Raw genomic sequence first — 26,347 nt, 5'->3', positions numbered from 1 at the left:
CGAATCACAACCCAGGTTGAGTGGATGGGTTGGGTATGGTGTTTCAGACGGGTTTTCCTTGGAAATACAACATATGCTCTGTATATTTCCTGTGACATGCAGAGCAGTTACACACACTACTATCATTCACCGCACATACCCTTTGATGCGGAAGTATTTCCATTACTGATTTGTATTTGAATGACGAGTCACTGGTCATGTGGAACATAGGTCGTTTGATGTAATGTATGCTACCTCAGTTTGTATGTTGATGTCGAGTGTGGTCGTCAGCTATAAAAACAATACTTGTTACAATTCACGCATTAACGACATGTGACAGTCACAGTGTTTGAGATATGACAGTTGCTTACATAATACCTCTGTAACGTGAATGGCTAATATCTTAATGATACTTGTTGATCACAGTTCCCGACTTATGCTGTATTTTATGTTGACCTGAGTAAACATTGGGCGGCTGTTATGATTCTTCACAGAAGTATCCAGTTCCAGTCGAAGATCAAGCCTTCACACAACATGTAAACGTGTCTCTTCTTAGCATCTCAAGTGACACCGTTTCAATACAGCATATGGCATGTGACTATTGCTTGCAATCAATTTGTCAGTTATATACTTATCCAAAAATAACCAAAGCAATACGGATATGTTTCGGCTATAAAAGCAAAATTAGCGGACCTGGAGGTGCAAACTAAAGAGGTTTATTGTGTTGTAGTGTCAGTGACAAAGTGCCCGGATCAACATGATCACAAAAAGGACATGCAAGCCGTTAGTCGGGAAACAATTACGATACGGAAAAACGCATCCAGTGCATTAACAATGGGCCACGTAGCTGCACGTACTGCACGTGCATCAGCAATATGAACGGTATGAAAGAGTAGGGTTTTTGACTGTCTGGCATCTGCGTCAATCGATCAGTGACATTTCAACAACATGCCAAGATTAACAGAAGTGCAAAGAAACAACTTCATAGGCCGCTTGCAGGCAGGGGAATCTCGATCAGCTGTAGCCAGGGTTTTCAATGTAGCGCACAACATTATCACAAGGCCATGGGATCGGTTTCAACAGCATGGGTCAACACTTGTTCTGCCAAGGTGGGGACGACCAAGAGTAAACCCCGCCCAAAATCGCTACATCCGACTGCGCCACCTACGTGAAAGAACGACCACAGACATCTCAACCGCATCCCAAATACCCGGACTGCGCAGAATCTCCGACCAGACCGTACGAAACCGTTTAGGAGCAGCAGGTCTACGAGCAAGACGTCCTGTTTGACACGTCATATTGAGTCGACAACGTCGTCAACAACGACTGCATTGGTGTCGTCAACACAGGTTATCGCCTCAACTGCGATGGAGAGATGTCTGGATCAGCCACGAATCACGATTTCTCCTCCGTCGAGGGGATGGGAGAGCACGAGTCTACAGACGTCGGGGAGAACGTTACGCCGGACAGGTTTGGTGGGGGTAGCGTTATGATGTTTGCGGGCATCATGGCAGGACAGGTTTGGTCCATATCCAGGGCAGTTTTACGGCTCAACGATACGTCAACGAAATTCTCCTATCACACGTCCTCCCAATTGCAGCTAACGGCAACGGTGTATCATCTTATGTACCGATTACCGAGAACACTACAATCACCAAGTGTTTTCGTATTCCTTGGTTCCTCCTATAAATGTATTTCCCACCTCACACAATTTTGGCTACGCGTTTCTTATTTGTGAAGAGTATATTTGATAGTGCACACCACCACTAAAACTCCTTTTAGCCCCTTAATGCCGAGCGCCAGACAGGGTAACAACAAGTACCATGTTTTAACGTATTTCGGTATGACGCGGCCGGGGATCGAACCCGGACAATCCGCTCTCCGGGAAGACGCTCTACCACTAGATCACGGAGGCGGTCCGGTCGTGAGTGAAATGCATTATCAGAATAGCAATTGCAAGCGGTCAAAGACATAGATCCTTAATCCTTGTGAGAAAGTGCTGGGAACACTGCCTGCCGTGAAGGTTTTACAAAGTTTATCACCTTGATGTCATCTCTGCCCATCATTTATGATATGTCACAATCTGATAAAGTGATTATTCCCCATTTCATCACCTCGTTCATGTATTCATGTATTATGTGCGAGTGTGGGGACACAGGTGGTCCACTGTGCAGAGTTCTAGGATCATGGGTTTGAATCCAGGTTCACCAGTACCATGATTGTATTTCTAGGTTTGTCGGTACCATACCTTGCTCAAAGTGATAAACGCCAAACTATCACGCAAATACTGAACTACTGTTCAGGCCGGTGTTAACCGTAACTCACTCACACACACTTTACCTTATGTGAACTTCAATTTAAAAAGGAACTTTCAGTAGCGATGGAAAACCACCTGGAAAGACGGGAATAAGATATTTATATGTAATGGCATCAATTGTTAGCAACAGTCACGTGTATGAGAACACCATTCTTGTAGATTGTACGTTTAACACCACCTCATATTCCCGTGTTTTTCAGGTGAACAATTGGCTTGCCTTTGCATGCCTTTGTGATGGGTGCCACCGTTTTTGCAGGATACACTCCCCTTTTCGGGAAAACACATGGAATCATCACTCTTTGAAAGCTCACGATATAGTCAGTGTTACGCAGTGTTTTTCGAACTGACTTTATTTTCACAAAGCTTGGCACTACATAGGCAATTTCACGTGCCGCACGATTTACATGAACTACAAAATCTGCGAAGCACTCAGCGTTCGCACGAATGCTCCCAGTGTTATTCCCAGCGAACATTTCATGTTCCTGGCTATAGTTCTCCAGAACAGTCAGAATAGTACAGATGATTCTTTTAGCAGAGATTTCTAGGAACGGTTTTGTCGAATTATTTGCATCCATTCTCTACACTCATACACTCATGCACTCATTCAGTGGAGTAAAAAACAAACGCTAAAAAAAACAAAGTTGCTGCTTGGACTGTCATATGACAGTGTATAGACAATTGCTTGCTTTGAACAGCACAAGAGAGATTTCTCCGTCAGGTTCACATACACTCACAGCAAAAAAAATGCAGTTTCCGGTATCCGGATACCTGCCGGATACCACCGGACACTTACCCAAAACGCGTCCGGGTATCCGGTGGCAGAAACCTTGCCGGATACCAGATCCGTGGTATCCGGCATGGACACCTCACCTGAAAGTATGCCACCTGGAATCCGGGTATCCGGCACCGGATACCTCACCGGATACCTCAATCTGGGTGTCCAGGGATCCGGCACCGGATACCTCATTCTGAGTTTCCAAAAACATGTCACAATTTGGGGGGTGCATTTTGTTCAATTAAGTGTGAAACACCTAAAAATATATTGGAAACTAACCATGAAAATTGAACATTGCTGAAGGTATCCGGCAGGTATCCGGCAGGTATCCGGATGCAATTTTTCGAGATGTCTTTCTCCTAGTAAATAATGTTAGCCTGGGCATAGCAGATAGCTGTAGTAATATTCTGTGTTATTTTGGTTGTAAATATCCCCTTAAAGTTGAGATCTATGGGCAGGTACTTTTGGTGAAAACATTTTTCAAATTCATATATATTTCATTTTAGATGTTCAGCGTATTAAATGAAAAGCATTCAGTCCTGGTATGATGGTATCCTTACATTTCATCTTCATATTCCCAGTTTGTTCTAGCTTCTCGTGGTTGAAGCGCTCGATTCACCACATCGGTACATTGCTTGGTGTCACCCATCATGATATTGTTGGAATTTTGCTCATAAAGTGACATGACACCATATTCACTCTGACAAAACAAATGAAAGTCATTGGCTATGTGCTCACTTGGGCCTTTGTTCCTGGTGAGATTAAAAGATTATTTTGGAACTGTATCAGTACTTGTTACATCTTGACAGACGAGTTTCATTGAAGTTTGAAACAGAATATCATTAACCCAAATGGGTGCATCCACAGAAAACACCTAATAAAGTACCGGTACATAAAAACATCAATGTAATTTTTCTACTGACATGGAACTAAAAACTTCATTCAGTGAGCTGTATTAATTGTTGGAAAACATTCAGGGCATTAGTATATTTGATATATGTTAGCACCTATGTTATGAATGATCAATATCATATTTCTTTAAAGAAGCAAAACAAAAAAATTTGTTAAGATAACAAATCATATTTATTGATTTTATGACATTTCATTGGTTCAGTAACCAAAGGTGTTTGCAAGAACATTCAAAAACAGAAACAGATGCTTCAATGCCATTTTCTAAATAAACAAATCGGTCAAATCTGAGAAGAATTTCAAGGGAGAAGAATATCTAAAGTCAATTACGTTTGTGCAGTAAACCACAAAAGTCATTCAGATTTGTATAGTCAGCGTCAGTGTACACCACATAAACATAGTCTCACTGCTGTGGTATTAATTCCTTTAGACTTGATTAATGTCGTAATAAAACAACCTACAGAATCACACTGATGTGGCATTAGTCATTCAGAATCATCACTTTCTGAGGTGAACCTGCTAGTTGTTCTGGGGAGGATTATTCATCACCCTGAGAGTCCTTTGTATGACTTGTCTGATCTGGTGTCATTGTGAAATCCAGGTGCCTGAAACAATTTATAACATCTTTAAGATCTTGTTATCAAAAATATAAGAAACACACATATATTGACAAAGGGTAAAAAGTTGGTTTCTCAATGAGTAAGGTAATGACAGTTTATCAAGCAACTGTTAACCAAACCATGTTAATCAATGTAAAAAAGCCATAGCAAACAGTAAATTTTACAGAAAATACAAAATTGTAATTGATCTTCTGAAAACAATTCCTGTAGTGCCATAAGGCAGGCTCACCTGATTTTTTCTCAAATGTTTGCATTACATCAAAACATAAGGAAGGTTAAACAAGGCAATGCAAATTGCATAAAATAGGTTCTTATACATAAAACAGAACTACCGTATTTGATGTAATAAGCGCCTCGCTCTAATAAGCGCCCACGGGAATATTTGCTAATATATTGTCTCGTTAACAATCCCAAATAGCACCCTTTCCAATTGATCAATGTATACAAGACTTATTTATTTGCATATAATACACATTCGTGTGTGATATGCACCCTTAATTATGGGGAATTTCATTCTGGAAAAATATATTTGTCGTACATTAACATTTCAGGCTGCCAGCATAAAGCAGGAAATTTTGAGAGCGCCCTGGGCGCTTATTCTGTCGAATACGGTATTCATAATTATCAAAACTTTCAATCACACAAGTAATGTAAGTGATCTCAAAATATTATATAATGAGTGTGCAAGTTAGTATAGTTCCACACAGCTTTTAGCAATATTCCAGCAATATATCTGCGGGGACACCAGAAATGGGCTTTTCACACAGTACCCATGTGGGGAACAGAACCCAGTGCTTCGGAGAACGCATTACCCACTAGGCTACCAAATACAAATATCATCTCAAATACAAAAGTAAGTAACATTAGGATTTCATACAACAGATATTTTCTCCAAATATCAAGTCACTATACAACTGATTGAATTACTGATTAGAGAAGCAAGTACATATAAATGTAGCAGCTGAATCAGGCTTAATTTGAATCGTTCCTTGCTTCAGTTGCAATGGGAGCCACATTGAAAATAATTATCTCACTTATTATTGATGATTAATATCTACCATTAATTGGTAGGCCAAAATAGACACTGATACAAAAAATCAACTGAAAAGAACCACCTGAACAATCGACTAAAAACTATGTATATTACATTTGGGGGACCTTATTTCGGAGGGGCGGTCGGGTAGCCTAGTGGTTAAAGCGTTCGCTCGTCACGCCGAAGACCCGGGTTCGATTCCCGACATGGGTACAATGTGTGAAGCCCATTTCTGGTGTCCCCCGCCGTGATATTGCTGGAATATTGCTAAAAGCGGCGTAAAACCTTACTCACTCACTCACTCACCTTATTTCGGCTGCTGGCAATAGCATGGGCGGATACAGAGGGGGGGTTGCTGTGGTGCGCACCCCCCTTTTTATTTCGAAAATAAATCTTTATTTCTGTATAAATTTCCACCAAAGACAATAAATAGCTGTAAAAAAGCTGTATCCGCCCATGATTAGTCATGAGTAAAATCATTATCATATTTTTATCATTTATCCTATCTTTAATTAAGATTAACAATAACGGGAAAAGCTGCCAAATATATTGGTCAAGTGTAATCATAATTTAAGTAGTTCTATTTGGTTTTGGAACTTTTCAAGGGTCATTGTAAATATATGTGTATTCCTATTTGAATACTCGTTTGATTGTTATAAAGTTACACAGTATTGCATCTATCGTCTGTTTCTAAATACAGTGGAACCCATCTTTGACTTGTGTGACATAATTGAATCATACCCCAAGTGCATTGTTATGCATCTGCACAGAGTGGTCAAAGTCCTTGTCACACACATAGTTTGCTACAAGGCAGAATCCAATAAGTACAGTTGAGACATCAGGTTGTATCCAGACAAACTGTCTGATAATCTCAAGTATGGTCTTGGTAGGATCAAGGGATGTAGCTAATCCTAAATAAACATTAAACAAATGACATAATCTCTTCTACAGAACACTTGATCAAAGCCTGCCCCACCTTTGATGTTTATCATCTTGTTACGCTCACAACAGCTCATTAGCAAGATGAACTCAATGTCAACTCATGGTGGATTAGGGATTAACAGGGCAATTAGTGTCAGGTGGGTATTATCACTTGCAATTATCTGTTAATTACTTAATTGAGTAGTGACGGCTTAGTTAGTTTCCAACCACACTGACAAGTCAGTTTACAGTTTACTAGTAACATGTTTCTGTGGACCAAGGAAATGTATCTTGCCAGATACTTAAAAAGTTCTACTCATAAGTAATAAAATAATGACAGTTTTGATATGCAATTCTCCCTACAAAGACATTTAACATTTGATATACATAAACTGTCTGTTGAAACTATGATGATGCTAATATACAAGTCGCACAAAACAACTAATTCATATACTGGTACCTAGCCAAACATACATAATTTTTATACGCGTATGCACATGCTTGTACATATATACCTCTACTGGCACATCACACATACAAACAATCATTAGATGGATGTAATCGTTGAAAAAATATTTTACATACACAAACAAGTGAACAGATTCTGTAATAGCATGGTTAATATTGGGAGATGTTTAAGCATTTCCATTTTCACAGAATCGAAGGCATATCCTTTCAGGACTCAGATCAGCTTGTAGTGATTTAAATTCACATAAAAATGATTCATGTGAAATGACCTATCCCGCACGTGTGGCACCTGTTATAAAAATACCATTCATTACTTATTTGTGTGTCCAAATTATGCTATTATTAGAAATAATAGGTATTATTATACAGCATGGATATAAGAAAGCTTTATATGGAATTGTTGAAAATTATGTACAGGAAAACATTGAAATAAATCAATCAATACGTGCATTTATCTCAGAATCTGGTAGATTTAATCAATATGGACTTCTCCTTCATTATCTAATTATAATCAGATGATTACATTATTGCTCAACTGATAGTTTGCAATAGTATAGAATTAGTATTTTATTAATAATTATTTTGTATTTGAGCATCATTTAGATAAGCCAATGAAAAAAATATATGTTTAAAACACATGTAGTAGAACATATTGCAATAGTTAAGACCCGAAAAGAAGTTATGTGTAGGATCCTCAAAATGGTATCCACAAGAGCAGGTTGTAGAATCATGTTGGTGTTTGTTGTTTAACTCTGCACTCAGCCATATTCCAGCTAAATGACGGCGGTCTGTAAATAATCAAGTCTGGACCAGACTATCCAGTGATTGACATCATGAGCATCCATCCACACAATTGGGATACAATGACATGGATCAACCAAGTCAGCGAGCCTGATCAGCCGATCCATTAAGTTATCTCTTACAACTAGCATAGGTTGATCATGTTGATGGGGACTAACTTCAACCTGGAATCCCCATGTGAGTATGTATGCGGCTGTTAGCTTTGTTTGATGTTTAACGCCACACTCAGCAATATCGCAGCTATGTGGCAGGAATCAAACCTGCATGGGTCTTCAGCACGAAGAGTGAACGCTTCAACCACTAGGCTACCCCACCACCCAAAATTCCCCCATGATAAAGTTGTCATCATGGTTATTGTTCAGCTAGTTCAAGTGAAAATGTTCATACCCTTAAAATGTCTTATCTTCCACTTCACGATGATCTCTGATGCAAAACTTCCCTGTCATTAAAGCTGTTCTTGATTCTTCACATCTGGAAAAATATGTTGAGGCTATTAATCATCTCACAGAGTTAAGGGAGTATATGAAATAAGACAGTGAGTCACATTAGCATACAAATTATCCAGTTAAAGTAAACATATTTCTTCATTATATACATAAGCATATACTAACATATGATAGACAGGCTACTTGTTATATAAAAATATAATTATATCCTGATACATTTACTTACATGTTGGTTATGAAAGTTAATGTGTCACATGTGACAGGCTTACATGTGGTAAATTACTTTAATACGTGATCATTGTAATATTCACATATTCCTTACCTTAATGTGTCACTTCAGCTGCCAGCATTACCTCAGCTGCAATCTCAATATTTGGCCAGTTTTGACGAAATGACCGATTGTGTTCAGTGTATAAGCTGGGCCTCGTCTCTAATATAACTTGGCGCAAGTTGACGACGCGCATAGAGAGCCGGGAACCAGCTTATGTCGTGTTAAACTAGTTCCCGGCTCCCTATGCGCGTCGTCAACTTGCGCCAAACAATATTGTGATATTAGAGACGGGGGCCCAGCTTTGTGTTAACCCGGAACAAGCCAATTTACCCATATTCCCCTGCGGTCCAGGGCGCCATTTTAGAACATGGATGTAAACAAACCTCGTGTATAGATATACACCGTGATGCTTGATTACGATAAGCTTACCTCGTGTATCGATAGATTGTTCTCATTCACCTCCACCACGGAAATGCCGGCCGAAGTTCCTCTGAGCCATCCACAACGCGGAAGTCAACAGTATTTGGAAAGGCGATTGGCAGCAAATGCGGATGCCAGGTACGTAGCAGGGCTTCGTGACCTTATGATTTCCGTGCAGAGATCTTATGGAATGGATTGATTTAGATATTTTCCTGCTCTACATACTTTACTGTAAACGCCAAAGGTCCTTTTTTTAGTATTATGGTCAACTGTTTGTTATGACGACAAGGATTTGCATAAGGGGCGTAATGGATTTGTGGTCAAAACAAGATGATCCAAATTAGATCGGCTTTTTATAGATAATGAAGAAATGTACAAAGATCTAGGAACGATTATTAACTCTAAACTTTTGTGGGATGCTAATACAGACTATAATTTTCAATAATGGCCACCAAAGACTTTACTTTTTTTACGCTTAACATATTTTTATAATTACACTGTTATGTCCTTGTTTTGTATAAGCTTCATAATTAAATAATATATTTCTGTAATGTGAATGCTACTTATTTTTGCAGAATGTCTGAATAAATGAATGAGTCAGTCATCTGCACAGCATCAATGGAAAAAGGGAAGCAATGAGGAACAAGAGAAGAGTAGCAGTGAGTGGTAAATATTTGAATTTATTCTGTTTGGTTCATCATGTTCATGTAGCTATTCTGCAAATATTTCTTCAGTTTGCTTGTTCTTTATCACCTGTTGGCATGGATGGCCTAATTATCAAAGGCACCACAACTTGCTGTGCATAGTTGCATCTCTTGGGCTTGACAGAAACCAATGGTCGTGGGTTTGAATCGAGGGTAGCATCATACACTTGCTTGTGGGTTTCATCAAAGTGGTAAACATGTAAGACCTGCATCACTTCAGGCTTTCTTCCAATTTCACTCATTTAACACTACATCCAACAATAGTTCAGCTAAATGACAAGGATTATAAATAATCAAATCTCAAATCTCAACTAGGCAAACCAGTTATGAGCTCGATCAAGACGCACAGATGATGACTGTTATGGACAACATCCCACGTTATTGGGTACGATTACGAGCGATCAATGAGCCCACTTGCTACCTCATCTATTACTTTGGCTTGTATGGCAAGCATTTTTAAGAGATGTCAGTTAATGATTGTTTCAACTCATCAGCATGGAACAATATATATCTCAAATGTTTGGTATATAACAAAACTCAAAGACGATAAATTAAGTGAATTTGCTGCCTTTTATCTGTAAGTACATGTTGCAACGATTCTTTTTTATTGCTACAATCTTTATACATAATTTTGCAGAAACTGAAGTCCAGCTTGAGATACCCGGATGACTGGTTGACAGTCTGGAAGGACCCTTCCAGATATCAGAAGTGATAGGCAGACAGTGATGAGGAGAATCCTGTTATTTCAATGGGGGCCTACCAAGAAGTTATATCCCAATTGACACTGGGACACACTCACACAGGCTGGTCTGGCTAATGTGAGAAGACCAGCCAATGCCAAGTCGGAGTGGGACCCTTCAAGGACGTTGAAGAAATTATTGTCTTTGGCCATGTGGTAATCACTTGAAAGGAATGATGTTTGCGACTACTTGTCTATAAATGTGGACCCAAACACCAAATAGAATGTTCACAATTCTACTAACACAATGCAACAGGGATAGAGCCGATCTGGCCTCCCCTCATCCTGGTTCCTGTTTTTCCATGGCAATATAGAAGGGAAAGGATATTTGAGGGCAAGTAACTCTGAACTGGTGAGCATGGTCTGCTTATGCTTTCAAGCGAACAGTTATCCCACTCTGTTATGAGTATTGAAGAATAGGAGGAAATTGCATACTGCATCAGGAACCATCATGTGAACAATGTTCAGTGTGTGATATAGGCATATAAATAAAAGAAATTGATAATTTGTTTGTTGTTTATGTTTCTTTAGCCAGGTGTGTAAATGGGGATTTTCCAATATTTTGCCTCACTTTGATAGCCATAGTTATCGGATGAAACCATGCATTGCTTGGACATCTTTGGAATAACACATTGATCTGCTATGTCAAAGGTCAATGTCATAGCCAGACAAAAAAATTGTTAATGGCCAAACTCTTCCTTAGGGCAGGGATAGAAGTTGGCAACAGGTCATACACTTACTTTTTATCCCCCCGGCATATAATACGGGGTGATATAGCGATCAGCCAGTCTGTCTGTCCGTCCGTCCATCCGTCCATCCGTAATCATTTCCTTTTCCAGGGGAAGGATTCCCAAACCATTCAGTGTATTTGATCGAAACTTGGCAAATCTATCAGGCACATACTGAAGTGGTGCCTTTCGATATTTTGGGATTTTTCTAAAAAAAATTAATTTTTTTTTTTTATGGAATGACGTTGGACATAGACTCAATTGGGGATGGGGTTCGTTTCCGGGGCAGAATTCAAAAACCATTCAGTGTATTTGATCAAAACTTGGCAAAGCTATCAGGCACATACTGAAGTGATGCCTTTTGATATTTTGGGATTTTCCTAATTTTTTTTTTTTAAATTATTATGGAATGAAGTTGGACATAGATTCAATTGGGGATGAGGTTCGTTTCTGGGGCAGAATTCGAAAACCATTCAATGTATTTGATCGAAACTTGGCATTCATATGGATGCGACCATGGTGGATCTTTTGTGGATAAACAATGTATGCTTCTTAAAGAACTTTAAACTGTTGACTCATTACATACAGAATTGCACATTTACTAGTGGTTACTTTACAGACAGCTGCCGGGGGGTTATGTCATCTTTCTGATGACTCTTGTTCTCTAATGTGCCTTTTCCTGCAGAAGTCTAAATAACTCTTATACATATAGTTGTATATCATTGTCATATGTTTGTCAATGTTATACTGAATGAAGCAATTTACAATTGTTTTTGAAATAGTCGCAACTGATATTGAAGGTCAAATTAGCTTTCAATGTCTTTCAGTAAAAATGTTCACAGTAACTGAGGAACAGCTCTCTGTAGTGTGATGAAATCTGGTACATGTCACCCTCAGAGTGAGGCATATTGTGTTTCAAAACTTAAATGAAGCTGGTATGCTCGTAACAAGTACTTGTACCTTTACAAATAATCATATTATCATCTCACTAGGACCAAAGGCCAAAGTGAGCACACAGTCGATGAGTTTATACTTTCACTCAGAACAATCTGGAAGTCTGAACATGAAATTTAAGGGTATCATCTTACATGTATTAGAACTGATGTTTGTTCATTAAACAGCTTAACATCTAAAAAGATTGAAAAAATTGTCTTCTCCAAAAGTACATGCCCATAGATCTCAACTTTAAGGGGATATTTACAACTAAAATGACACAGAATGTTACTACAGCTATCTGATATGCCCAGGCTAACATCATTTACCAGGATTAAGACATCTCGAAAAATTGCATCCGGATACCTGCCGGATACCTGCCGGATTCCTTCAGCAATGTTCAATTTTCATGGTTAGTTTCCAATATATATTTAGGTGTTTCACACTTAATTGAACAAAATGCACCCCCAAATTGTGACATGTTTTTGGAAACTCAGAATGAGGTATCCGGTGCCGGATCCTTGGTATCCGGTGCCGGATCCTTGGACACCCAGATTGAGGTATCCGGTGAGGTATCCGGTGCCGGATACCCGGATTCCAGGTGGCATACTTTCAGGTGAGGTGTCCATGCCGGATACCACGGATCTGGTATCCGGCCTGGTATCTGCCACCGGATACCCGGACGCGTTTTGGGTAAGTGTCCGGTGGTATCCGGCAGGTATCCGGATACCGGAAACTGCATTTTTTTTGCTGTGACTAAACCTCTGAGATTGCATTGACAACACCGGTAGCGGGATACACCAGTGATCGTCAGTCATATCAACATTCAGTCACTGTCCAGGCAGTATGTGTATAAACCTTTCAGCGGTACAAGGGAGACTACTCCGTCAGGTTCAGACACACTAAACCTCTAAGATTGCATTGATAACACCGCGTGCGGGACACACCAGTGATCGTCAGTCACATCAACACTGTCCTCGTTGTCTGTGTATAAACTGTGAGCGGTACAAGGGAGACTACTCCGTCAGGTCCAGGTACACCCCAGCCGCTCATTGCCGGGTGCGGGGGGAGGTGGAGTCCCTTGTATTAGTATTTGTTATTCCACGCCTAATGGAGCCCTAGACACATAGTGTCAGCGTGACGTTATTTTGCCCTGACTACATGTACATATGGGGTATAATTTCAGTAACACTGGTCTCATTGTGTCATTAGTGTGACTTCCCACAGTTTTGTATCATGCACAGCTACTGTCAAGTGCTACTTTCCTTGGTTTTGTGAACCATATGAGTGTCAATGCCTATACGTGAACATTCGAAGCCTTATGTGTTGATACGTCTGTTTGTTGTAAAATTCCCCGTGTACAGACACAATTGCCATTTGCGTGTTAAAAATTAAGGTGAAACACGTTGTAGGAGACAAACCTGAATACACATGTACCGCAAATCATCACACATATGACTCGTCACTGCATCCATTCAACAATTTTGCGAGGGCACGATGCCTAGCCAAGCGGGATCAGTAGCAATATATGTGCTTGTAGACCTCTGCAGCTTGAAACCTTCTCCACAAATTAAAATAGTTGGATTTGGCCGAAATATGTTTGAATTGTTACCTTGTTTCATTTTGTCGCTGTGGGTACATCTGACTACACTTCTTAACGTTATGACAGGACAGACCGACAGTCAACAACGTCTGACCGTGGCCGTGACGTCTCATAGACTAGGGTTAGAGTAGCTTCCCTTTGACAAAGGGCAGTTACTCTTGTGGACAGACCGATGGATTGGTGCGAAAGGCAATTAAAAACAATTGTTGTTTTGCGTATATGTTGCTTCGCCACTGTATAAGAAACAGATTTTAGTTGGAACTATATTGGCTACTGTCACAACATCACTTACCCCGTGACGTAATAAATATTAATGCGCGCATTCCAGGAAAACTCGCAATGTTTCGGTAATGTTTGTGAGAGAGGCAAAGCGATTTTGAAGCACAGAATTAAAGAAAGACATTATATGATAAAGAGGTTATCACGCTTGTGTGTCTGGGGATGGTAAATATCCTGTATTAGGAATAAACACTATGTATTTAGCTCGCCAAGGCTCGCTAAATACAATGTTTATTCCTAATGCAGGATATTTACCATCCCCAAACAGACTCGCGTGATAACCTTTATTCATGTGCTGGCGCCCCCTCACACAAGCATTTACACAACACAATGTTTGATACATTAACTTTACCAAGCTTCAGTCCATCTCTGAATACGCAATCAACTGGACTGGAGAGGCTCATCACAGAATGAGCAACTGAAGCCACCGAGGTTCGACTTTGGTAGCTAACATTTTGGAGTATTTTTCTCGTTATTTCAATTATTTATTTTCATATTTTTCGAAATTTCGATGTTTTCTATTATTATGCTTTTTTTCCATTATTTCTAATTTTCTAAAAGAATTCCGAGTTCATTGTCGTAATTTCAGTTATGTTCTGATAATGTCCATTATTCAATCTTTATTTTGATTATCTTATTTTTTCGAAATTTCGACTTTTTTCTCGTTACTTCGATTATTGAGTTATTTCTCGCTATTTCAATATATTTTGATAATTCACAATTTCGATTTTTAAAAATAAAATAAACAAAGGGAAGCTACTCTAACCCTAGTCTATGAGACGTCACGGCCACGGTCAGACGTTGTTGACTGTCGGTCTGTCCTGTCATAACGTTAAGAAGTGTAGTCAGATGTACCCACAGCGACAAAATGAAACAAGGTAACAATTCAAACATATTTCGGCCAAATCCAACTATTTTAATTTGTGGAGAAGGTTTCAAGCTGCAGAGGTCTACAAGCACATATATTGCTACTGATCCCGCTTGGCTAGGCCTCGTGCCCTCGCAAAATTGTTTCTCCAAAGTTGCCAAAACTTATAAAATGCCTTCGCTATGTCACAGTTAGACACTGATTTTCAGTATATTAGACTGTTCTTTTGATAATGATAGCAATTATCTCTGTAGTTTATTCAGATTCCCGATGGTTAGTTCTGACTCGATCGCCGATTGACAAGGGCGACGCCATGTTTGTTTATAAACAGTGAAAGTAGTCCTACTTGACCTTTGATATTTGCATCTCTATCCGCATATGACCCCAACGGATATCGTTTTTATCCGTTGGCTTTATCCTGCCGAGAAACCTACCCATTATATGATAAATGTTAATATTGGTAATAAGGAGTAACGGTCGTCGGACCCATCACTCCTGACTTAGCGAATCCCTCACGACAATGACAGTTGGAGAGTATGTCTTTGACAATGGCCACAGGGAACGGCAATGCGTATGGCTAACATTACTGTTGTTCGGTCCCTTGACACCCCAAAACACAGCTACATTAATCAGAGACATAAACCATGAAACCGTGAACAGTGAAACCTACGAGCACGGATATAGTGCTGACAACCTTAGATACATGGCAGGAGCCAATTATTGGTTTCTTGACGTGCCCAAGGCACGTAACTCCCCACAGCGAATTGCGGCGCCTTTGACGCCTGGGCCACCCGTGTCCGTGTCCCGATTATTAAAGCGATTAAAATATAAATTGGTTGAAATGAATTAGTTGAAATAAAAAGAACTGTAATGGACACCTTACTTAATTGATGGGCATAAAAAAATCCCATCGAGTTTGAATGCCAGTAAATGAATAATCAAAGACAAATGTCGTTTTCAACATAATGTGACCAATAAGGTCATTTGATAGTATCACATTGAAAACATATTTCCATACGACACAATGAATGATGTGCTGATGTCTTTTGAGCACATATTAGATCCAAAAAGTCCCCTTTCGCCTTGAAATGGAAATATATGCTTTTCATGGAAAGTTACTTAGTTTCTTCCATGACAGACTTAATACCACCATTGATACATTAATTCATAAAGCCTACAGTAAGAGTACTGTTACAGTCACGTCACAGACTTACATTATTATGCCTCAAGGTATGATCGACCAATCAGAGAGCAGAACTACTGACCCTACATGAGCCCGTATACAATCAGTAAGATACGACAAAGATAAAAGCAACAAGTCCCAAGCACTCGGCAGATAGTGTACTGTTATCATACTGCATTATGCCACTAGCGGCTGTGATGGTGTATAACATTTTAGAGTAATCTCCCTTGGCGACCTAGTCGTCGGGACCCCCTGTTTTACCAGATGTACCACCCGTGTATGAATGGCAATAAATACAAGATGGAACATGTCGTTCTCCATTATTTATTCGTCGGAGGCAGCAAAAGCCTAGGGCTAGTTCAAGTGCTACAAATCATTCCCAAAGCGTGAGAATATTACATGGTGTCAGAGTCATGGATCTTTCCGGAATCCCCTCCCCATCTATGGACTGGGGAGCATCAAACCTGCCTGATGCGTGGCGGCGTTTTAAACAGCACGTGCAACTGATATTCGACGGACCGTTGGTTGAAAAGTCGGAAGAATCGAAGTGCTCATACCTCCTACTTTGGGTGGGAGAAAAAGGTAGAGATGTTTACAATACATGGACAGGCATTTCTGATGATGACAAAAAGTTACTTCAAACTTACTACACTCGCTACGCAGCATACGTCCAGCCAAAGTTGAATCCTGTTTTCGCAAGGTACAAATTCAACAACGAAGTTCAGGGGTCATCTTCCTTTGATCAGTTTGTGACTAGATTAAAGCTGCTAGCTACAGATTGTGCATTTAATACATCTGATGAAATGGTGAGGGACCGCATAGTGTTCGGCACATCATCTACTAAACTTCGTGCAAAATTGATAAATGAAGGGGAGAAATTGACACTCGAGAAAGCAATTCAAATGGGACAAAGTTTGGAATACTCTCAGGAACAGTTGAAAACAATGGCCAACCCTGAGGTACATACAGTTTCAGCCAGTGATAATTCCCATCGACACAAAAAGTATCATTACTCCCGACAGAAATCACAACCTGTAAAACCCCACAACACACCAAATAGAAGATCATCAAACAGTGATGACAAAACACATAGTCAGTGTAGAAACTGTGGTAGATCACATTCTAAGCGTGAACCGTGTCCTGCCAAAGGTAGAAAATGTGACAATTGTGGAAAGTGGAATCATTTCAAGATTGTGTGTCGCTCAGTGAAAGTGAATGAGGTTGTGACAGATGAACACTTTGATTCAGGGGACTCAGACTTTCTCATAGACTTAATTGATAGCATGGATACATCTAGTGATGTTGACAGTGTCCACTCCAAAACTGAGGATACTAACCAGGCTTTTGTTACTGTGAAGGTAGGAATTAAGGGCATACCAGTGGAATTCAAATTAGATACACGGTCTCAGGTAAATATCATACCAGCTGGATTATTCCCCAAAATTGGCACTACAACTGTACTCAGTAAACCGCCCAAACAGTTGATGGCGTATGGCGGTACACATCTTCAAACTCACGGTACATGTAGCTTACCTTGTCAGATTGATGATCGTGAATTCACAGTTGAGTATTACGTTGTAGAGACGGAATCAAACCCTGTACTCAGTCACAAAACATGCCTTGAATTGGAGCTTATCCAACTAACCTGTGCGGTTGATACTTGTGGGTCGAGTGAGAAATCTGGAAAACCTCTTGAGAAGAGCACCATTCTTGCAGAATATGCCGATGTGTTTGAGGGCATTAGGCTCTTTCCAGGTGAATGTACGATACACATCGATCCGAGTGCTATCCCTGTAGTTCACCCACCACGAAAAGTTCCAGTCGCACTTCGTGAGAGACTCAAAGACGAACTTGATCGGATGGAAAAGTCAAACATTATCACAAAGGTTGATGAACCAACTGAATGGGTCAACTCTTTAGTAATCGTTGAAAAGCCACACTCAAAGAAACTGCACATATGCTTGGATCCATTGGACCTGAATCGTACTTTACAGCGTCCACACTACCCAATGAAAACACTTGAAGACATCCTTCCAAGCCTCTCTAAGGCTCGTTATTTCACTAAACTCGATGGTCGATCTGGATATTGGGCCATCAGACTGGCTGAGGAATCTTCATTTCTTACAACGTTCAACACCCCGTATGGATGTTACAGATTTCTTAGACTACCCTTTGGGATACGTTCAGCACAAGATGAATTTCAGCGAAGGATTGACGAGTGCTATGAGGGACTAGATGGCGTTGCAGCAATAGTTGATGACGTTCTGGTGTATGGAAGTACTCCCGAGGAGCATGATCACAACCTGCGGAACATGCTTTCCCGCTCCCGTGAAAAAGGTATTAAGCTTAACGAAGAGAAGCTTGAAGTTGGTGTCACAGAGATCCAATTCTTTGGACACATCTTGAGTGCTGAAGGCCTCAGACCGGACCCAGCTAAGGTCTCTGCTATATGCTCAATGAATCCACCACGTGACCGCTCTGAATTGGAAACAATTCTTGGAATGGTTAATTATTTAGCCAAGTTTGCTCCTAATCTGTCCGAGATCACCAGCCCTCTGCGACAGCTCCTTCCCAAAGACGTTGAGTTTGTGTGGGATCATCCTCAGTCCACAGCGTTTCAGAGAATCAAGGATATCATCACACAGACACCTGGGCAAGTTCTTGCTTACTACGACCCAGACAAGGATCTAACACTCCAAGTTGATGCATCCAAGTATGGTCTTGGTGCCGTTCTCTTACAGGATGGGAAGCCTGTCACTTATGCATCTAAGTCATTGACCACCACGGAGGTCAATTATGCACAGATCGAAAAGGAAATGTTTGCTAACCTGTTCGGCTTTAAGCGTTTCCACCAGTATGTTTATGATCGGCATGTGAAAGTTGAGTCCGATCATAAACCTCTCATCTCTATCATGAAGAAGCCTCTTGCTGTCGCCCCTGCTCGGTTACAGCGTATGATGTTGCAGCTACAAAAGTATGACCTCACAGTTGAACACAGACCTGGGAAGGAAATAGTACTAGCTGATACACTTTCACGCAAGTCAGTGCCTGATACCTACCCGCACCTTTCAGAAGGTATGGACGTGCATGTCCATATGATAGTATCAAATGTTCCTGTCAGTGATAAGAGGATGGAGGATATTAGACGAGCCACAGAAGCTGACCCTCAGTTCTCCTTGCTCCAACAAACTATCATAGATGGTTGGCCTGAACATAGGAAGCTATGCCCACGGACAATACTTGAATTCTGGAACTTCAGGGACCAACTTGCCTTCATGGATGGCATCATATTCAAGGGCCAGAAAATTGTCATACCCAAGTCCCCGAGGACAAGTATGCTTGACAAAATTCACACTGGATACATGGGAGTTGAAAAATGTCTCCGACGTGCTCGTGACATTTTGTTTTGGCCCAAAATGTTGAATGATATCACAAGTCATGTACTCAACTGTTCTGTGTGCCTAGAGAGAAGAAACTCTAACCCCAAGGAACCCCTCATATCACATGACATTCCCAGTCGTCCTTGGCAGACCGTGGCCACAGACCTCTTCTTATGGGACACCCATGATTTTGTGGTCGTTGTCAACTATTATAGCTGGTACTTTGAAGTTTGCAAATTACCCAGCACCAAAAGCACCACTGTTAACAATGCTCTCAAAGATGTATTTGCGAGACATGGGATACCAGATAAGGTGATATCTGACAATGGCCCCCAGTACTCCTCACAAGACTTTGCTCAGTTTGCAGAAAAATGGGACTTTGTGCATGAGACATCAAGCCCTCGTTACCCACGGTCAAATGGTCTTGCCGAGAAAACTGTCCAAACAATCAAGCGCATTTTTTCCAAGGCAAAGACAGATGGCAGAGATCCACGCATTGGTATTCTAGAGTACTGTACTACCCCAATGGAGGCAAATCTATCACCCTCTCAGCTACTCATGGGTCGACGATTACGATCCATATTACCTTGTACCCAACATCAACTTTTGCCTGGATCTGTTGATCATTCTCAGTACCAGAAAGTACTACAAGCAAGTCGGAGGAAACAAAAGCACTACTACGATACTGCTGCCAAGCCCCTGTTGCCCCTTAAAACAGGAGAAGCAATTCGTGTACGACAACACAATAACTTGTGGACACCTGCAGTAGTCACAAAGCAGCACAATTCCAGGTCTTACACTGTTCGCACTGGCGATGGAGCGGAATATCGTCGCAACCGACGTCACCTACTAAAGACACGTGAAAAGCATGACATACCTGAAATGAACATTGATGTCACAAGTAGTGAGTTACCACGTGTTCCACAGACTGACAGAGCCGTTACCTGTACTCGTGATACAGCTGAGGTCAAACCCTCTGATGACCCTGTAACATCACCGATCCCATCACGAACACACAGTCCCCAGAAAGTTATTGACAATGCCAATAATCAATATATCACTCGTTCGGGTCGGGTTGTCAAACCCAAGGTTATTGCCTCAGTGTAGTTTTTACCAGTTTTAACTCAAGATGATTGTAAGACTATACAACAGTCAAACACAGTAAGTTTGTATCAGTGTCATTCTGATAGGCTATGTAGGCCACTTCACAATATTAGTTAGAATTTACAGTCAAGAATTGACAACCTTTGATTTATTAGTTGTAATTCAAGTTTGAAGTGTTTAGCATCATTGAAGTAATTTAATATAATCAATATCAAGTGTCTACTCTTTGTAGTCGTTTTCTGTGCTCTGTAGTTCACTTACTGTTACTGTGTCCAACTTTTTTTATAAGAAAAGGGATGTACTGTTATCATACTGCATTATGCCACTAGCGGCTGTGATGGTGTATAACATATTAGAGTAATCTCCCTTGGGGACCTAGCCGTCGGGACCCCCTGTTTTACCAGATGTACCACCCGTGTATGAATGGCAATAAATACAAGATGGAACACAGAATGTCGTTCTCCATTATTTATTCGTCTGAGGCAGCAAAAGCCTAAGGCTAGTTCAAGTGCTACAAATCATTCCCAAAGCGTGAGAATATTACAGATATGTTCCCTGGTCACGGTTCATGGCTGGCTGGTGTCTCCTGATGTCAAAGGCTTCTTGTAGTTTTCTTTGTCGCCAGTGGCTACTGCAATCAAGGATAGTGCCCAAGCCTTGAGAGCAGTTGACGTAGAATTCCTTATTTAGCTTTCCATAGCCCCGGGTCTTCAGGCTGTCCATATGAACTCCCCATCCTGAGTTGGATGCGTCAGTGAAGAAGTGGAATGCCCTTTATCAGAGAAGTGGTTATAATCTCAACCTTTCTCTATACGTCATATCCTGTAGTGACGTCAGGTTCCCCAGTAAGGACATCCACCGGGGAAAAATACATTTGGGGAAACATGACACTTCATTGATCATATTCAACGTATTGAGATAACAAGAACAGCTGAAACCGTGCTCCGATGTAAAAGATCTCTGGCTTGAGATAATGATACTAGCAAGTGCACGTATAATGCACCAACTTCCATACACCAAGTAAATGCACGTAACGCTGCGTTATTATGACGACCCCAGTCAATGAATCAGTTTCTCAGCTCCCTAGGGAGTATACAACCCACGCTGCCTGTAACGTGCCAGAAGGTTAACAGTCACATTATCACCTCATCCTATCGGGTACCCACTCACTGCTGGGTGAACCGAGGCACTTGCCTAGTGGGATACCACGTGCTTTATAGAAGCGTAAGAAACTCTCAGGAACCAAGCTGCCGAACACGGTCACCAATCAAATTACACTTCGCGACCAACACTGCTTAGCTTCGCTTGGTTTGTGATCTGTGCACTGTGCATAGGACCACGTGCCACCACAAGATCAATCACGAGTTGAAGTAGGAAATTCATGTCCTTTTTGGTGTTGTTTTCTTTTTTGTACCCCCGCCCTTTTAGATGGACCTTGTGTGACCTATAACCTGAAAACTACTTCAGTGATTCGTTTAAAATTAGGGGTAGTTTCTATACCAATAGGAAAGGTGCAGTGCCAAATTTTATTTCGATAAGCGAATTTTCCTAGAAAATATGATGTTTTTCATACTCGTAAACAACATTTGTGCGACCTGCAACTTGAAAACTTCTTCTTGGATTCTTTTCCTCTTGTTTCTATACCAATAGTCTGCAGTGCCAAGTTATATTTCAATAAGCTGATTTTCGGAGAAATACTGGTTTTTTTCATATTTTGAATATATTGAGTGAGTGAGTATGTTTTTAGCCGCTTTTAGCAATATTCAAGCAATAACACGGCGGGGGACACCCGAAATGGGCTTCACACAATTTACCCATGTCGGGAATCGAACCCGGGTCTTCGGCGTGACGAGCGAACGCTTTAACCACTAGGCTACCCGACCGCCCCTATTTTAAATATAGAAAAATGTTGGAGTCGATGTCGGGGTTATATTGAGCCCTGCTCACTTCTTGTCTTGTTTATCATTACAGAAACCACGATTTACATCTAGCGCCTATATCCTCATGTTTCAGCGTGCGTGCGCGTTATTAAATAATTAGTAGAATATAGAGAACCAAAACTTAATTGAGAAAGTTAAAAACACAAAACACAAAAATTCACATTCCAATAATTGTAGAGTGAGTGAGTTGGGTTTAACGCCGCTTTTAACAGTATTCCAGTCATATCGAGGCGTGCCAGCTTAATGTGAGAGGAAAGCCCGAAGTGATGCAGGTCTCAGACGTTTAAAACTTCGGCGAAACCCACCAGCACGGGTATGGTGCTGACAAACCTAGAAACATAATCGGGGCGAACCAGGATTCGAACCCACAATCATAGTTTCTGGCATGCCAAGGGACGCAACTCAGCACAGCGAATCGCGGCGCCTTAGACGACTGGGCCACCAGTGCCCCCCAATAATTGTAGAAACTTAAAGATATTTATTTTGGAATCGGTTTTAAAAAAAAGGTTTGGTAAAAAATTAAACATATATTATTATCGACTGCCATGGCCTCATCCTTCAGCAGGACAACGCCAAACCCCACGTCGTACGTGTTTGTACAGAAATTCTGCTTGGCCTGCCATAATTAACCTATATATTATTCCACTATTTATAATATTTATGAAAGCTAAACTCGAAAAATAAACCTAGTTGCAATACTGATGTGTAGTTTCTTTTTTTGAAGAGCATACTTACATGAGTACTGACAATGCACCAAACTTACTACAGTTGACTCTTAATTGGTTGAATAAGAACAAAATCAATCAGGCAAATTGAACTTACACTACAAAACTGCAGGAAAAAAAGGAGAGTGAGAAAGTTGATGTTCACTCTAGCAAACACAGAGGTGAGGTTTTCCCGCCTTGGCACACAGAAGAGCTACTGTAGAGAAAAACTAGTTGTGTGTAGTTGACAGTGAAGAGGACTTCTGATGAAACTCTGAAAATTTAGTTATGTTAACGTTGTGATTGCAGCTAAAATACAGTAATTTGAAATACACAAGAATTAGAGGTTATACTGTTAGGTGTTGATTCCCAAATTGAAACAATATGTTAATCCATAAATCTGTTCGTAAAAGAACTTAGTGTGAAACCAACAAACAACCAACAAATGGTAAAAATCAACAAATGAATTACAAAATTCACAACATTGTCATATCAATACAAATTACAGCACAGCACAGCAACTACAATATGCAATGGCAATACATATATGATATCAAATACAAAAATACAGTGGTGATTGCGAAAGTCAGTGTTAATATACTGAACCGCAAAAGTAGCGTCACCATGGATACATATATGAGAAACCTTATTTGTCCAAACACAGTAAACATTCTAAAGAGATGAAACTTGGAAAAACTAATCATCAAGGTTGAAATTAAAGTGTCAAATGTTCTCAAAATGAAACACAACACTAGTCTCAGAGAAAATGGCATCACAATGTGTCCGCCATGCGCATTGATGACTGCCGTGCAACGTCGATACACGGAATGGATGAGGCGGTTGATGAAGGCTATAGGCACTTGAGCCCACACTGAGGAACGCCTGACGCAGTTCAGCTGCAGTTGTCGGCCTTGCTCCGACGTCTTTCAGCCGTCTTTGAATCTCGTCCCACGGATGCACAATTGGATTTAAATCGGGACTGAGGGCAGGCCACTTCAAGGCTCTGATGCCTTTCTGCTGGAGGAAGTCTCTTATTGCTGTCGCAGTGTGGGCACAGGCGCTATCATGCTGAAACGTGTTGTTGCGGCGACGCGCCAAATGAGGTATGGCGTGTGGTCTCAAGACTTGATCAATGTACCAAGCTGCTGTGACACCATTGCCTTTCCCTGGACCGATGTTCTGGAAGACCACAGAGCCGACCCTCTTTGCAAGACCAATTCCACCCCACACTATGATGCTCGGACCACCCCACGAGTCTCTCTCAACCACACAAGCATCCGCATAACGTTTCCCACGGAGTCGCCAGACTCTCTCTCTCCCTCTCTCTGCCTTCTGCTGTTGAGATACAGTAACGGCTCTCGTCTGAGAAGAGGACTCTTCTCCACTGCTGGTGGTGCCAATGCTGGTGCTGTGTTGCCAACTGAACCCGATCTTGGCGATGACGTGGTGTTGGAATGGGACCTCGGTATGGCCTGTGACAGTGGAAGTGTCTGCTCGCCAATCATCGACGCACGGTGTCTGCACTAATGTGTCGCTGGGTGTCCCCATTGGTCTGTTGAGCAGTTTCCGTAGCAGCGACAAAGCGATCTCTTGTCGCACAACCTGACGATCCTGACGTCGGTAGGTGACCCTTGGTCTCCCACTACGTGGTCGGTCATCTGTAGTGTTGGTTGTCTGGTACCGTTGCTGAAGCCTGTATGTGGTCCTTAAGAGGACTTGAAATGCATTGGCTACTTGCCGGGCGGTTTGTCCAGCTTGCAATTGTCCAGGTTGGTGTCGCTGATTTCTTGTCAATCTTGGCATGTGGTAGCATTTCAAAAACGAATGAATGTTATCCGATCTGGGTGAATTTTTATAGGGCAAGAAATGGGGGATGTGTGCATTTCAATTTGCACGGAACTCAGGTGTATCGGGTTACCATGGGTGTTGCCGTGATGCATTTGGACGATCGGTTTTATTGTCATCTGCTTTGTTTTTTTTATCATCAAATTTCATTTTTCCGGACAAGGTAATGTTAAATTTTAGAAACTTTGAAATAAATTACCAAGATATTTCAATGACAACTTTTCATTCAATGTTTCTTGGGGTGATGTTTCTTTTTCGGTTCAGTATAGTATATTCACCCAGCAGGGACGGTGGTCTAGCTTTCAAGAATCAAGGGTGATTAGTGATCCTCACATGAAAGGTGGTCTTGATGTGATGAAATGTGTGAGAGATGCATAAAAACCCTCTTGTCCCTAACAGCCTAACTGGCAACTGGAAATTTCTACACTAAAAAGTAACTTCAAATAAAGTAACTTCTAATAAAGTAACTTCCTAATGACTACTTACCACATTCCTGACTCATTGTTGACCGGTTACAATTGCGATTCTGTTAAACGTGATAACGTCTGCATCTATTGTGTCAATCTTGACTGACAATAATAGGATCAATGACCGGGCTATGACTCTCGACACCTTATAGACCGGCAGCCCAGAGCACTTTGGTCAAACAAACAAGGTACCAATATCCGAACACAGGAAGATTTACTGTGTAACCCAACATATTCATATATGGTTGTCTGCCGGGGAGCCCCTGCTGCGTGTGCCCCCTGGCCCCCCAAAAGAAGGGACCATTCAAGGGCTGGATCAAACATTGGAGGTACCACATGAAAGTAAGTGTAAATGAACTGATTCATCTCACAGAGTACAGAATGGGCCACACCAGACAAATCTTCCTCTGCATAAGGCCTGCCAAACACCCCCAGAGAGGGTCCCAAAATTTGGGCTGGGTTAAACAATGGAGGTACCACATGAAATCAACATAAAATGAACTATTACACTCTACTAAGTATAAAATACCCATTGCCAGACAAATCGTCTGCTGCATAAGGCCCGTCAGACACCCCCAAATGTTTTGACCCTTAATGCACTCAGTGTACACTCTGGTAAAATTTGACTAAAGTATACATTCAAAGTACTACACAGTAAATGTTCCTGTGTTCGGATATTAGTACCTTGTTCGTTTGACCAAAGTGCTCTGGGCTGCCGCTCTATCACTGATTACATTATGTGAACCTCGGTTCACCATGAGATCATTGACAGCAGTTTTCATTCATGTCTCCAGCAATAATAACTTTCTTATGTATATCAGCAGTTCACTACCTCAACTGAATGGTTATTCCTATCCTAAAATGCAACAGTGGTCTGTCTATAAGCTACACATAATAAAGATGTTACAAC

At 41.0% G+C, this 26,347-nt stretch overlaps 1 protein-coding gene and 1 long non-coding RNA gene across 2 annotated transcripts; both read right to left on the bottom strand.

The window, feature by feature from the left end:
- Positions 1–4,320: 4,320 nt before the first annotated feature.
- On the bottom strand, positions 4,321–8,727 carry LOC139448336 (uncharacterized). The gene is made up of 3 exons (XR_011652068.1): positions 8,592–8,727; positions 8,211–8,294; positions 4,321–4,585 (listed from the first exon to the last, which is right to left on the bottom strand). It is a non-coding gene; the product is annotated as an uncharacterized lncRNA (long non-coding RNA).
- Positions 8,728–23,848: 15,121 nt separating this feature from the next.
- LOC139447921 (uncharacterized) lies at positions 23,849–24,928 on the bottom strand. Its single transcript, XM_071229407.1, has one exon. It carries the CDS (start codon positions 24,926–24,928, stop codon positions 23,849–23,851), a length of 1,080 nt encoding a protein of 359 aa, XP_071085508.1.
- Between the last annotated feature and the right edge of the window lie 1,419 nt (positions 24,929–26,347).

The sequence above is a fragment of the Haliotis cracherodii genome, unplaced genomic scaffold (assembly GCF_022045235.1).
Source record: "Haliotis cracherodii isolate W230 unplaced genomic scaffold, xgHalCrac1.p SCAF_7, whole genome shotgun sequence".
NCBI classification, from domain to species: Eukaryota; Metazoa; Mollusca; class Gastropoda; order Lepetellida; family Haliotidae; genus Haliotis; species Haliotis cracherodii.
This window is presented reverse-complemented; position numbering and strand designations above follow the sequence as displayed.

Excerpts from the sequence above, each read along its gene's own strand:
- LOC139447921 (XM_071229407.1), bottom strand. The coding sequence starts at position 24,928 with ATGCCAAGATTGACAAGAAATCAGCGACACCAACCTGGACAATTGCAA.